This window comes from Tetranychus urticae, chromosome 1 (assembly GCF_039701765.1).
Source record: "Tetranychus urticae isolate SD_2017Ah chromosome 1, NJAU_TeUrti_SD_1.0, whole genome shotgun sequence".
In the NCBI taxonomy this organism is placed as follows: domain Eukaryota; kingdom Metazoa; phylum Arthropoda; class Arachnida; order Trombidiformes; family Tetranychidae; genus Tetranychus; species Tetranychus urticae.
Window position 1 is genome coordinate 17,278,462 of NC_142958.1, and position 13,795 is coordinate 17,292,256.

Below are 13,795 nucleotides of genomic sequence, written 5' to 3' on the forward strand. Positions count from 1 at the left end.
TGTCTTGTTGCACCAATTTATCTATTTTAATTTATTAACAATGGTGATAACCATTTCAACTATGATCGTTAGACCCATGACGAGTTCACAAACCAGAAAATTTCCATAAAAAGACCGTTTCTTTCAACGGTTACTTCCAACACGTTTTTTGCAAGAGCCAGCTTATAAATTGATTTTTGGTAACGGTAATTATCTCACCATTTCTAACCATTTTTATGCAATTTTATTCACTTTGTCTTATTTTCCTAACGCATACATTTTACCTTCTTTCTCTTTTAGGTGACTTCTCATTCCAGATTCTCTCAAGTATACGCAATGATGTAATAACTGTTGGTACGGACAAGGGATTCATTCATTTATCAACTGCTCAAGCATTACAGATTAATCAATTTAAGTTTATTTTTGTTCACAGTTATTTACCCTTCTATCTGATAATGTTTTTTTTTCTTACACTTTTCTTTCTCTCTTTTTTTTCTTCATCTCATCTCTCTGTTCATATTTTTTGGTTCCACTGATGAAAAGTGAAAAAAAAGTTTGAAGTTGCTGCTGTCCTTGGAAACCCAAAAATATTCTGGCATGGCTTAGAATGAGTATCAATTCCTGTGGTTGACGTGTCCTCTAAATTTCATTTTACAAAGAATCTGAGGAAACAAAAGGCAAAAGTAATTGTTACAAAATACATTTCAAATTAGACAACAAAGGCAAAACAAAGGAACCAACGGAATTGGAAAATGATGATGATAAGCTTGGTGAAATTGGAAAAGTATAATTATAATTTATTTCCGTATTCATGGGAGCCTAGTTTGATAACAGTACAAGTCCGAAAAAATCCAATAAAGAAAACTGTCTCCCTGAGTTAATCCTAATGAAAGTTGCAAGACTAAATTGACAAGCCAAGAAAAGAAACGGATTTCTGGTCCATAACTGATAAAGCTAGAGTTTAGTGCAAGCAAAAAGAAAACAGGAACCCGTTTTTCACTATTTAGAAGGCCATACAATAACGAGGTCCAAAACCTTGAACGGACCTTTAAAGATCCAGGAATAAAGAACGAAAGGGTTGTGTTGAATTGTGTTACCAAGAAAAGCAGAAAAGATGTAAAGAGAGAAAAAAGCAAATGCAACATTCAAAAGAAAAGAAAAGAAAACAGGTTACCATGTGAAACTTGTGCTATTCGTTGATGATGAGGGATGGGATACACAACTGAAGAGCCTTGGAATGATGTTTTTTAACACTTTTACTTATGCACAACGGCATTAAATCAAAAAAAGGAGAAAGGCAAAGAAAAAGTATAATTAACCAAAAGCTGAGGATTTATCAAGGTCTTTCAATTCAATCATCTTTTCATAAATCTGTTTTTCAATTGTACATCAATTGCTATTTATTTAACTTTTTTTTCTTATTTCTTGTTACTAAATCTACTTTACTCCTTTTTCTCCTCTTTTTTTCTTCTTCTCACCATTCTTCTTCTTTTCTCTTCCCTTCTCTTTTTTTTAAATCTACAAGTTCTCAAGGTCTCCAGGTAGTGAAATATCACGGAAAAACCTTGACAGTCCAAGCATAGAGCCTAATTCATACAACCTCGGTAAACCTGAAACCCGCTATTAAATCTTTGAATTGGGTTACCCTGGTTACGCAAGTAAAAAAAAGGCTTACAATGGGATCCACTGTTTTCCTCATCATTTTCCCTCTTCACAATTATTATAAACTTCATCATCCATTTAAATTATACCAACGTTTATATATGCAAACACACTCACACTAACAACCAATATATCATCAACAGTAAAATTATGCACACACAACACATCCATTCTCATTGGGCTGGTAACACAATCTTCCGGGTTTCTGCTGTTGATCTATCTTTGATATTTAAAAATGCATCCTGGACGGTAATGGCTCCCCTAGTTTATCCAGTTTTCTGTAAAGGTGTGGCTATGTGCGTATATTATATAAGTTTTACACACACATAGTTTTATCCAAATTTACATTGTTAGTGTACGCACCAACAAGTCTATGGAGATATTTCGTTACTAGATCAGCCTGAATGACGATGATCCTTGAGAAAGGTCGATAATAATAATAATAGTCATAATAGTTAAAAAATCATAACAATAATGATTATGATTATGGTGATTATGATTATACTTAATTTGCTCATTGTTCACTTGTGTGAAGAGGAAAAAAAATGTATACATACGTACACATAAAACATACACATATATCCACATCCACATCTACACCAAAACCTCATGAAGGTATCCACACCCTTTTCCGGTCAATGATGGCCCCTAGTAACAAACTATGGGTAAGGGCGTCAGCTAAACCGGTAATACCTAAAACAACAATAACTTCACCACCACCACCACCACCAAACTCAACAACGGACATGACAAGATGGAACAGGTACATCTCATGGTATAAAATTAGATAACTGGAAAAAAAAGGAAAAACGAACAATGAACAAGTTAATGAATGAAAATGGAAAAGAGAAAATCATTGGCGTCATTAATTTAAAATCTTCATCAACTCTCCGTATTCTAATGCTGTTAATTTTTTTGGTCGTTTTCTCTCTCTCTACTCACAACTGTTTACCTTCAAGTTTCTCCTCTTTAAATTGGTACTTTGCAGAAAAAGAAAGAGATAATGACAATGATAACGATGGTGATGATGGTGATGATGATTAAATACTGAAGAGTTAACAGCAACACACAGCAACAGTAACTCGAGATAAATTTGTGTATGCACAGTTTTTATTTTCAATGTTAAGCAAAAAAAACTAAATAATTAAGTAGCAATGCTGAGTAAGCTATGTTACTGAATTAAGCAATCAGCAAAGTTGTGGCTAACAGGTAATCAATCAGCTTTTACATTCAATTGGTAAAAGATGGTCATTCAGCAGAATGAATCCTTCAAACCTTGACGAAACTCATTGTAACATAAAATTATGTATTAATTTTTAGGTCATAAAATGCTAAAGGAATAATTTCTCTTCATAAAGAATGAAAAGATGAAAAAAACCTCTTGAACCATCATCATCATCAACATCATTATTATCTCTATTATTTGAATTTTCCAGGAATAGTGTTCAATTTTCTCCTTTTATGCACCATCATCATGTACTAAGACTGTTTTTTTTCTTCTCCAACTCTTCCTTAGATTCACACTTTCCACCGCCACAACATTCACCCTTACTGTCAACAAGAAACCGCAGATGATCATTTCTGTTTCAACCAAAGTTACAATTGAGGAAATTAAAAGATTCAGAAAGATGGAAAAAAAAGGGACACCGAATATTGCCCAAAAAAAAGTAAATCTAATGACATTTACCAGGCTACTTCTTATCATCAGGTACTTTAAATATGAATTAGATTAGTTGAATGATTACAGACTTGAAGATTTATCTCTCTTCCCTGTTATTATTAGATGAATAAGAAATAAAAGATGATATGTCAGCTACGCTAAAGTTTAACCAGGTTGGCATCTTTCATTGTTCCTCTTTTTTGGACCTCATTTGCAAATTCAAGAGAGTAGCATTGAAACATATTTCTATTAGCAATTGATGGATTGGATAAACATTGGTAAAGTCAAAAACTAACCATTCTTGGTGCTCAGTGACTAATGGGCAACATCATTGTAAATGGTTTATTGAAAAGCAATGGAATCAAAGAAGAAGAAGAAAAAAGCAAAACCTGGAACAAATAAAAATGATCTGAGCCCAAAAGATGAAGCAAGATTGAACACTCCTTACATGCATCTTATAGCTGGTCCTTGATCTTTGGTGTTTCATAATAATAAAAGAAACTGGGAGAAACAGTATTTTTTGCAGTAAACTGTTGCTAATGTGGTAAGGAAAGTGGTGATTAAGATAAAGAAATTGAATGGAAAACATTTATATCTAAAGAAAAATCAGCATCTACTTGATAAGGTGGTACGAATACGAAATTAAGGAGAAACAACTAATCTGGAACTGTTTTGTGGAAAATTGTATCTTAATTAACCGTTTCTAACAGAAAATTGCAAATTAAATCAAATCCAAGCAAATCAAAAAGTAAGAGCCATTCAATTCAACCCTAACAGTAAGGAAAAAGCCAGTTTCTTCAATTGGCATGGAAATTGCATTAAAATTTTCCAAAATTAAGCAAATTGATTCCATCCTGATTACTATCATCATCATATCCATCTTTATCTTCATCTTCGTCTTGTTTTCTTCTTTTTTCTTCTCTTTTCGTCTTTTCGCAATAATCTGTTTTCGCTTTGCAAATTGCTGATGATTGGATTGAAATGTTGTTATCATTTCATCACCAGAACTGTCATCATTTATCATGCATTATTTATGTCCTCTATCATAATTTTCTTCGAAAACTGGAAATGTTCAACTTTCTCAAGAATCGTTACGAATCAAACGAAAGAAAAAAGCAAAAAGAAAAAGTGAAACGAAGTTGATGACGAAGAAAAAAGATGAACAAAAAATGCAATTCAATTCACATTTATATACTCCATCAGGTTATTGACTGAGTTTGAATAAACCATTTTTTCTCTTTCCTTTTTCAATAATTTTTTCTTCTATTGATTACAGGTTTCACCGTGCATAATAAACCAGTTAATTGTGGAAATAAATCTTGTCGATTTGTTGTTCCCTTGAACCATGATTGGTGCTCTTTATGGTTAACATTTGATCAATTGAACAAAATGGAAACATCATTTCCAATTTTAAACAGTTTTGTCTGGACAAGAGGAAAAGCAAAAGAAACCAAGTAACTTAATCTCGCAATAAACAAAGAACCTGTAATTTATATATTAACTGATGTTAACTTTTTCAAGTAGGTTAAACTTCATCTTCGTTTCCCTTTCTGTTGTTGTGTGTTACTTTGAAACCTAATGTTTGATTCTCTAAAGAGTCTCGCTATGAACAAGTAACTGAGTCCATTAATTATTTATATGTGTCTAGGGTTCCCTAAATGATTCGTTGATCATCATCAAGTTAAACACTTTCTCTCTTTGTCATCAATGGACTCAAAAAGTCTCACATGCAACACGCATACAACTTTGTTTAAAAGTTTGCATGCACACACAGTTTCAAGTCTTGTTCCTTGCAATGAACTTTAGCACGATAGATTGAATGTTTTTCAAGGAGAAGTAGACAGACGTAAAAGAAAACTTGAGTAAAATCAGAATAACATGGAAAAAGTGATCAAAAGGAAACAGGGAAAAGACATGGATTGACCTTGCAATATTTATGAACAAAAAAAGGTCAACCATTTTCATTTTACTTTCAACATTATTTTAAATTATATTATTGCTAATGTCATTTGCTTGTTTCAATTTACAGCTCATGTTTATCCATTCAATCAATGATACAAAGAAGGAGAAGGAAAGAGAAAGAACCAGAGACATAAAAAAAAGGACTTCGATTATCTGTGAATTTAGGTGGCATCTTTTTGATGGATCAGGCGCCATGTTATCCCCCATGTATATCAGTCTGATTAAAGTTGATCGATTGGTTCTGTGCATAACCACACACATTGAAGAGAAGCAAGAAAAGAAAGAAAAGAAAAAAAAATCAAGAGGTAAAATATCAAAAAAATAGGCAAAGAAGATGATGGCGGAGCATTAAGATCAGTTAAAGCAAAGGGAGAGAGGTAAAGAGATACATTAACATGTAATCATGGGCATGAACTTGATGGTGGCCTCAGGGATTGACTATGCGTTTTTGGTATAAAGTAAAAAAGAAACGCATAAATGTTTCATTTGGTGGATATTTCATTACACTGATATGTATAAACAATCACATTGAATTGGAATGGATTTGACTACGAATTGGGCCATTCAATGTAGATTAGATGATTATGATGATGCGATGAGGAGGAATGAAAAGCGATAGGAAAAAAAAAGAGAAAGAATTAAATGGATGCTAATTTTTTAGCGCATAGTAATAATAATATTTATAACCTGAAAAAAAAACAGTTTTGATGGCTAAATTATAGGTAAAAAAGGAGAGAGCCATGTATTTAAGTTTTTACCAGAGTAACATAAGAAAATGAAGAAAATGAGAAGATGATGATAAACTAAGTTTTTCAACCGACACCCTGTTGAGAAAGAGAGATGAAAGGGAAGGAGGTAGGGTGGGTGGGAGAGTTTGTAACACGACAAGTTCACATTAGATCATTAGATCTATTTTTTTCTCTCTTTCTCCCTCCCTTCTGCTCCGTTTACTTTGATCATCATCACCATCGAGCTTCAATAAGTTGAATGGTCCTTGAAAGACCATCATCATCATCATCATCATGAAGATTTTCTATTCTCTTTTTAGTCTCCATTTCAAGGAACGAAAGATGATAAAGAGTACGATGGTGATGTCAATGGTTAAAATGATGATAATTTAATGGTAAGTGAATTAACTGTGAGGATATATTTATGTATAAAAATATATCTATTATAACCGAGAGGAAATTTACAAATTTAAAAGGGAAATAATCATTAAATTATTCATTTTCTTGATTGGTTTCATGTAATGTTATAAATTTTACTTGGTAAATTAATCTCTGATTCTTACCCTTCTTTCCTGTTTTAGGCTGTAAAGATATGCAAAGAAAAAAGAGAGAGCTGAAAAATGGAACCAAAGGTTTTGACATTGCATAAAATCAATTGGAATTGATGATGATAATGACGATGACGATGATGATGATGAGTATAATGATGATTGATTCAATACGTACTTTTTTTTCATCATTTGCATCATCTTTTGCTTTCTCTCTTTTCTAAATTCTCTATCGAGAAACGATTAGCATGAAAAAGTTGCAAACAACTCAAAAAATTCACTATCAACATCCTCTTCATCTTCTTATTCATCATCACCACCACCATCATCATGATGATGATGATCGTCTTCTTTCCATGTGACAAACATGAAGATGTCAACAAACGGCCCACAGTTTTATCTGTATTCATTTATAATCAAAGATTGATTTCACCTTTAACTTGAGTTGAACTCAAATCTTGAAGTAGGATGAAAACTTGCAAAATAGCAAAATTGATTTTAAAGCAAAACAAACCATGTTACTCTTTTGCTTAATCGTTGCACTTTCTCTTCTCATTTTTGCTCATCGCCTCATTTTCCTCTTCTTTTTCCTTCCTGATCATGTATTAAAAACAGCCTAGGAAAAGCGACCCTCAACAGTTCAACGTCCTCCAACTTGTGATATCTTTGCCTGGTTAGCTGGACTTTTCTTGCTGCAACAGATCAACATCATTATCCTTGATATCATTCCTGGTTCTTCTCCTCGTCATCTTGATCATCTTTACCCTTGTTGCATCATTTTGATCTGAGCATTTACCTTTTTCTTTACCAAATGGGATAAGATGGTAACCCTACGGACTTACAAATCCCTCAAAATTCAAGGTTACCCGCAAAGCAAAAAAAAAGCCAGATCTTTCCTGATATTTAAACTTGAGAAGCATCTTTTCACTGTTGACCAGATTTTTATTTTACTTTTTGCAAAGCAGCAACAGCACTCATTGATTGGCTCAACTTACTTTCCCATTGCTTAATTTTCACCCCTTTTCTTTTCTTCCCTTTCAATTTTGATCCCTAGATGAAGATGTAGAATAATCTTTATTCTGTATTTTCACTTGGTGCTTTTAATGAACAAAAGGCGTATCTAGTTACCAATGATGTATCATGCCTGGTTTCATTTTGAAGAAAAAAAAACTTTCTTCTTCTTTCTTCTTCTTCGCTAAACCCAATTAGTTGCATTATTGCTGTTCACCAAAGACAAAAATCAACAATAAACAAAACAAAAACCAGAACCCATTGTATAATTTAACACATAGTATTTATATAATTTATTAATTGATTAACTTTTTCCTCTTCTTCTTAATCACTTCACCCATTCCACAATTGTTATCATTGATATTATAATTTTTTCTTCTTCTCATTAATTGCAGATTAAATTTTTCATTGGAGAAACAAATACGCCAAATGAAATTATCATTAAGAGTCAACGTTTGAAAGGAGAGAGAGATGAAGACAAAAAGGACATTTAATGTTATTGACTTGCTATTGTTTTGCATTCTTTCAATGCAATCATAATTCTTTGCACCAAAACCAGAATCAATGGAGGATTACAGCAAACAGAGAAGAAACAAAGAAGGAAATGATGATAACTACGAAATGTTGTTTATTGTTGTTGTTGATGAGCAAAGGGAGAGAAGGAGAGAGAGTAAATAGATTGTGGAAAACAAATCTTCTTCAAATGACAAATGTTGCAAAAAGGAGGTTCAATTTTGTTAGGTTGCATCGTTGGTTTTAAACAGCAGTTTAAAATCAAGGTAAATAGTCAAAGTTGGTGAGTTTTGATGTAATCGTAACCATATTAAGAGATGAGATTGACTTAATTTTTTCTTGTCTTTTACTTTTTTCCTCCTTTAGATGTCCAAGTGAGAAAAGATTGCAAATAACTTTTGGAAAGGGCAAAACAAGTCAAAGCCATTCTTAATCAAATAATGTTGACAACACTTATGCGACAATATTTAATCGTTAAATTGTTCATCCTACACTTTATCTCGCTAATGTTGATTGTTATCTCTGGGTACAACAACAACAACAACAACAACAACAACAACAACTGTAAAAGGAAACTGATGATAATGAAGATGAACATTTTCCTCGACAACAACATCAACAACTCTTAACCCGAGTAAAAAACAGTGTTAGTCTTTATACGTTCAACATTGCACTTTTCATCATCTATTGAAAACTATGAATTTTGCACCATTTTCGCTTCTTCTTTTTCTTCTTCTACTCATAGATTATCTCTTTTTGTTCATTCATTCAAAAGTCTTACTCATTATCATCCTTTTTTTCACTTCTCTTTCCTTCTGTAGATCATCAAATTGCTTGCATAATAAACAACATTGGATGTTAAAAGAGCAAGAGATTGGAGATGGCGAAAAAAGAAAGAAAATTGAATACAAAAGAAACGTGATCATCACCACAGTTATTTGGCAGATTAAACATGTAAACGTCGACTGAACTTGATGATTAGTGGTTACAGGATCTCATAATTATCATGATCAAACACAGGTAAAAAAGGCCAGGAAAGTTGGTTTGAGTAAAAAGCAGAAAAAAAGAAGAAGAAGTTAAATTATGATGATGAGGGGAAGAGAGTTAAAGAGAGAGAGAGAAGAAAAAAATGAGTACAAAAAAAACTGGTAAGTTGAGTTGATTTTGTGTTATTAATTCAATGTTATGACCATTAACCCAGCAATTGTGTTATTATTATTTGACAATCATGGTTAATTTGATTGCAGAAAAGGTAAGGTGAGATGTTGATGGTTTGTTGAGTTTTAATAGCTTAAAGTTAGGGTTAATTTATTTCTCATTAAACTTTCATTCATATTGGTAAATAGCAAAAAAAGGACCAAAAATCAAGATAATGGTGATGATGAGATGTTTCAAGCAAAAAGGTTAAACTGTAAACAATTTTACGAAAAAAAAGTCATTTTCTTGTTGTTTACACTTTACAGTTTAAACATGCATTTGAATGATTTACAATTACGAAGCAAAAAAGTGATGAAAAAAGTGATCTTGTCTCAACAATCAATTGATCAAGTTGGATTAGTGGATATTAAAGGATGAAGCAGCAACTAAACGTGTTTAAATGTTGACTCCAAAAAAGTAAATCTAGAAAATTGTTTTCACTCAGTTAATTGAGTTAATTGATTCGATGCTTGTAACAACCTTTAATCATTTATGACGACCATGATTTCCCAATGATAATTAATATAATTTTGCTCTTTTTTCTGGTCCTTTTTTTACCCGTTTCTGTTACCTGTACAGCTTCATCTCTACTCCATACTCTTAATAACCCAAGATAATTGAAAGTCGAATTAAATTGTTTACTGTTGTGACCACTAAATCAACGTAACTAATGATAACTTGTCTTTATAATGATAATAATCATCATCATGGCCAATTGCGAAAAATTTACCTGAAAATTATGAAACAAGAAGAAAAAAAGTAAAAAGTTTAACCATGTGTGAGTTAATTAATAACAAAAATGATTATCTTTCATTATATTGTTTACAATATAAATGACTTAGAAACAATATAACTTTACAATTCCAATTAATTTAACTTGAAAAAAGTTCTGCTCACTTTGTCATCTTCTTTCTCTTCCTACTTTTTAATTTGCTTCTTAGCTTGACCACCTTACAATCATCATCGAGTTGGGAGTAAAGGTAAAAAAAGGAAATGAAGAAAATGAAAAAAGTGGTGAAAAAAGAGATTCAACTTGATGTCACTTTAAGGTCACTTGATGATTGGGAGTAAACAAGAAAATGGATTAACCAGGGCAAAGTATTATTTTTATAAATTCATGATGAAATGATGAGCGAAATGATGAAGCTTAGTGTCTCTAGTTTCTTGATGATAATCTTGGTCATCATAGTCGTTTCTTACCTTGGCCTTATGCTTCAGGGCAACAGGTCTTAAATGAGTAAACTTATCACCTCCTTTTTTACCATTTAATGATTTTCGCTTTTCTTTCCTTTTCTAGTCTTGTTCATCTTTACCACCACCACCACCACCACCACCATCATCATCATCATCATCATACTCATCTTCATCTCTTGAACTGGCTGCTTTCATTAAGCCCTGGATCTTTCCTTCCTTCCTTTTTCACTTTTGCTTGCATAACGATAAAATGATGGGTCCTTAAAAGATGATGATGATGAAAAGAATGAAGAAGAAGCAAAAAGGATAATCACTCGAAGGAGCTTTGTTTTTTACTCAAAGTGAAAGGAGATGAAAAAAAGATGATGAAGAGTAAGTGGTTGTCCGGTTTTATAAAGATTAAGGTTCCTTTTAAACACTTTAAATTACAGAAAATTGGTGACTTGCCAAGCAAATAAGCAAAATGAGATCAACATCGGTATAAGCAACTCTCATGATAATGATGATGATGAATAATGAAAGAGAGGATGGTTAATGTGAAACAAGATTCATGAAGACCAAAGAAGAAGAAGAAGAAGAAGAAGAAGAAAGAAATCATCTCGAGAAAGAAGAAAAAAGTAAGTATTAAAAAGAAGAAGAGAAATACAAAAAGATTGAAGATGAATAAGATAAACTTTCATTTCTTCAACGATCAGGTCAATTTCATGTTATCCCATATTTTTCTTGATGAGCTTAGTCAATCATCAGGCTTACCCAACATCCTCATCATGATCATCTTTTATCGTCAACTTTCCAGCAATTTTACTCTAACCTTTAACCCAATATTAATAACCTTTTCTGCTCATTAATTTTCAACATGAAACATTGTTACCCATTTTCAAACCTTTTGTTTCTTCCTCTTTGGCCTTTTCAAATTTTACAGCTAAACCAAACATTGACTCAAAATCATTGATAATTTCACATTCATTATTGAATAAGTTTCAATAAGAATCAAGATAAAGAAAAAGGTTGAACAAATAGTTGATCCATTATAATTATTTATATCAATATATGCATAAATGTACCAAGAAGAAGCAAAAAAAATGTACAAAAAGATGGCAAACAAAAGTGATGACAAAAATGAAACTAATATCAATGAGAATAATAATTTTATTTGATTTTATTAATATTATTATTATTACTGTTATTAGCCATTGTTAAACTGAATTTATCTAGTTGAACTTATTGACAGTTTATCCTGAATTTTCTTGGTAAATCTATTGTAATAATCTTTTCCAATGTTACTCCAAATTAACTTTCTTTGTATTTTCACGGTCGTTTACTTTTCTTCACCAAATATTGATCCAGCCTCATGGATGATAATAATGGTGATGATGAGGAGGATGATGATGAAAAGTATGATGAAAATGAACTTATGCTTTTCTCACTTCTTTCAGCTTCTTCATGTTCTCATCATCCAAAGAAGAAGAAGAAGAAAAAAAAGATCTACTCCACAATCAAACTACTTTTATATATATTTTATCAATAATATCACATTACCTTGGATTCTCTCATTACCTGAACCATTGGATTCCATCCTCATCTTTTCATCATCTTCTTCTCTCTCTCTACCTTCGAGTGACTCAAATTTCTATTAGCATTTCATAACTTGCCATTCTCCTGCTTCTGTTATCTCTTACCTTTCTCATCCTCATCATCATCACGTTCAAATATCACGCGGACTTTTCCTTTACTCACTTCTTGAAACCTTTATTGTATTCCAATGCCAACATAGTTTCAATAATGATGATAAGATGAACATTCAGTTGCAAAATTTTCTGGATCGATTGAGTATCACCAAAACTTGTAAACCTTTAGGTTATAAAAAGAAGAGAAAAAACTCTTTTCTTTTTTACCCTTATTTTCATCTTTTATTGTTTTATTATTTTCAATATTAAAACAGTCAACAGTCATTACCAGTTTTGTAATATTACCTGGTTGCTTCTGTTGCTTGTAAAATGCTAATATAAATATGTTTACCTGATTGTTGATTGACAAGTTAATAACTTACCAACAAAAAAAAGAGAAGCCCAAAAACGCGAATCATTTAAACATTTACACTGATCATCATCACCATGGAAAATGTTTGATTAGGAATAATAACTTTTCTAAACATGAGGTGACTTTTACATTTCCTTTTCCACCATCATTATCATCATTAGTATTGTACATTTCAAGAGTAAAGGTAGAGACACAAAAAAAGCGAAGAACTCAATTTTGTGGTTTTTTTCTGGTTATTTTTTTTTCTTCACTTCGTTTCTCTCCTTTTTTCCTCAACTCAAACACTTCATTTGAACAATCAACAAACATTTGACTCCATTTTTGCTTTCAATATCAATTACAAAAACAACAGCAAAGGAACAAGAAACAAGAAAAAAAAGTTGTTCAACAGCGACTGTTGGGTTACTTGGATTTTGGCTGTTGATTCTGACTCTGTAAACATTACATCGTGGTAGAGGTAAATATCCATAAATGATAATGACAATGATAATGATTGTGCCGAGTTGAAACTATTACTTTTTTTGATGTAAACAGATTTGATAGTTGAATTGGAAAAAGCAAATTGCATTTACAGCAAACTGCTCCTGTTTAGTGAATCTTGTTAACTCTTTGCATGTCTTAAGGGAATAAAAACTCAACTTTCCTTTTTTGTTGTTATTTTCATATTAATATTATCATTGTTATCATTAACATTATTTCATATTGTATCTATTAATATTTCCAGCTCAAACGATTACCAACAATCAAACCATTTTCATTTTAACTACAACACAAGAAACTGCATGTAACTAAGATGATGAAGAAACTATTAATTCACCAAAAAGGATGAGAATCATGATGATAATGTTGATGCAATTTGATGCAACAATAAATTTAACAAGTAAAAACAAAACAAAAATGATGTTCCCTTTGAAGAGGTTTAAACAGCTCAAAATCTGTAAGGTGAGGGCTAATTTTTATTAATTTTCATGTTAATCAGGGTAAAATCAGAAGGTTTCTATTGAAGCTACTTTTGTTGTTGATTATGATGATGATGATTATGTTGGTCCAGGATAAATGAAAACTGTCAACTTTAAATTGCTTCTTCTTCCTTCAAAGGATTTCTTTTTGCTTCTTCTTCTTCTTCTTCTTTTTCCAAGTAAACATTTTATGCATATCTATCCATCCCTTTGAAGAGAGGCAACATCATGAACATGAGATTGCATAGAAGATAATTGAAGCTCAAATTTGTATTAAAATCTTTTTTTCTTCTTCTTTTTGCTTTTGCTTCTTCTCTTTTTCCTTCATCTTCATCTTTCAGT

The 13,795-nt window shown here is 31.8% G+C and overlaps 1 protein-coding gene across 3 annotated transcripts; it reads left to right on the top strand.

The window, feature by feature from the left end:
* Positions 1–40: 40 nt before the first annotated feature.
* LOC107372201 (uncharacterized) lies at positions 41–13,137 on the top strand. 3 transcript variants are annotated; one of them, XR_016197825.1, is made up of 15 exons: positions 41–185; positions 280–2,618; positions 3,158–3,349; positions 3,425–4,049; positions 4,578–4,821; positions 4,950–5,251; positions 5,331–5,568; positions 6,312–6,386; positions 6,573–8,346; positions 8,430–8,709; positions 8,885–10,038; positions 10,202–10,358; positions 10,558–10,826; positions 10,886–11,071; positions 12,847–13,137. XR_016197825.1 is itself a non-coding variant. In XM_089266011.1 (8 exons), the coding sequence occupies exons 1-3, from the start codon at positions 2,187–2,189 to the stop codon at positions 3,426–3,428; spliced, it is 414 nt and encodes a 137-aa protein (XP_089122137.1). In that variant the 3' UTR covers positions 3,429–4,049; positions 4,578–4,821; positions 4,950–5,251; positions 5,331–5,568; positions 6,312–6,386; positions 6,573–7,807. The 3 variants fall into 3 exon arrangements, 1 of the variants encoding a protein (XP_089122137.1); XR_001570973.3 differs by lacking the exons at positions 10,558–10,826; positions 10,886–11,071; positions 12,847–13,137 and having other exon boundaries at positions 10,202–10,536; XM_089266011.1 differs by lacking the exons at positions 41–185; positions 8,430–8,709; positions 8,885–10,038; ... (2 more) ...; positions 10,886–11,071; positions 12,847–13,137 and having other exon boundaries at positions 2,187–2,404; positions 6,573–7,807.
* Positions 13,138–13,795: the final 658 nt, after the last annotated feature.

Excerpts from the sequence above, each read along its gene's own strand:
- LOC107372201 (XM_089266011.1), top strand. The coding sequence starts at position 2,187 with ATGTATACATACGTACACATAAAACATACACATATATCCACATCCACA. Across the intron at positions 2,405-3,157 it reads GACATGACAAGATGGAACAG|ATTCACACTTTCCACCGCCA; the intron begins GTACATCTCATG and ends ACTCTTCCTTAG.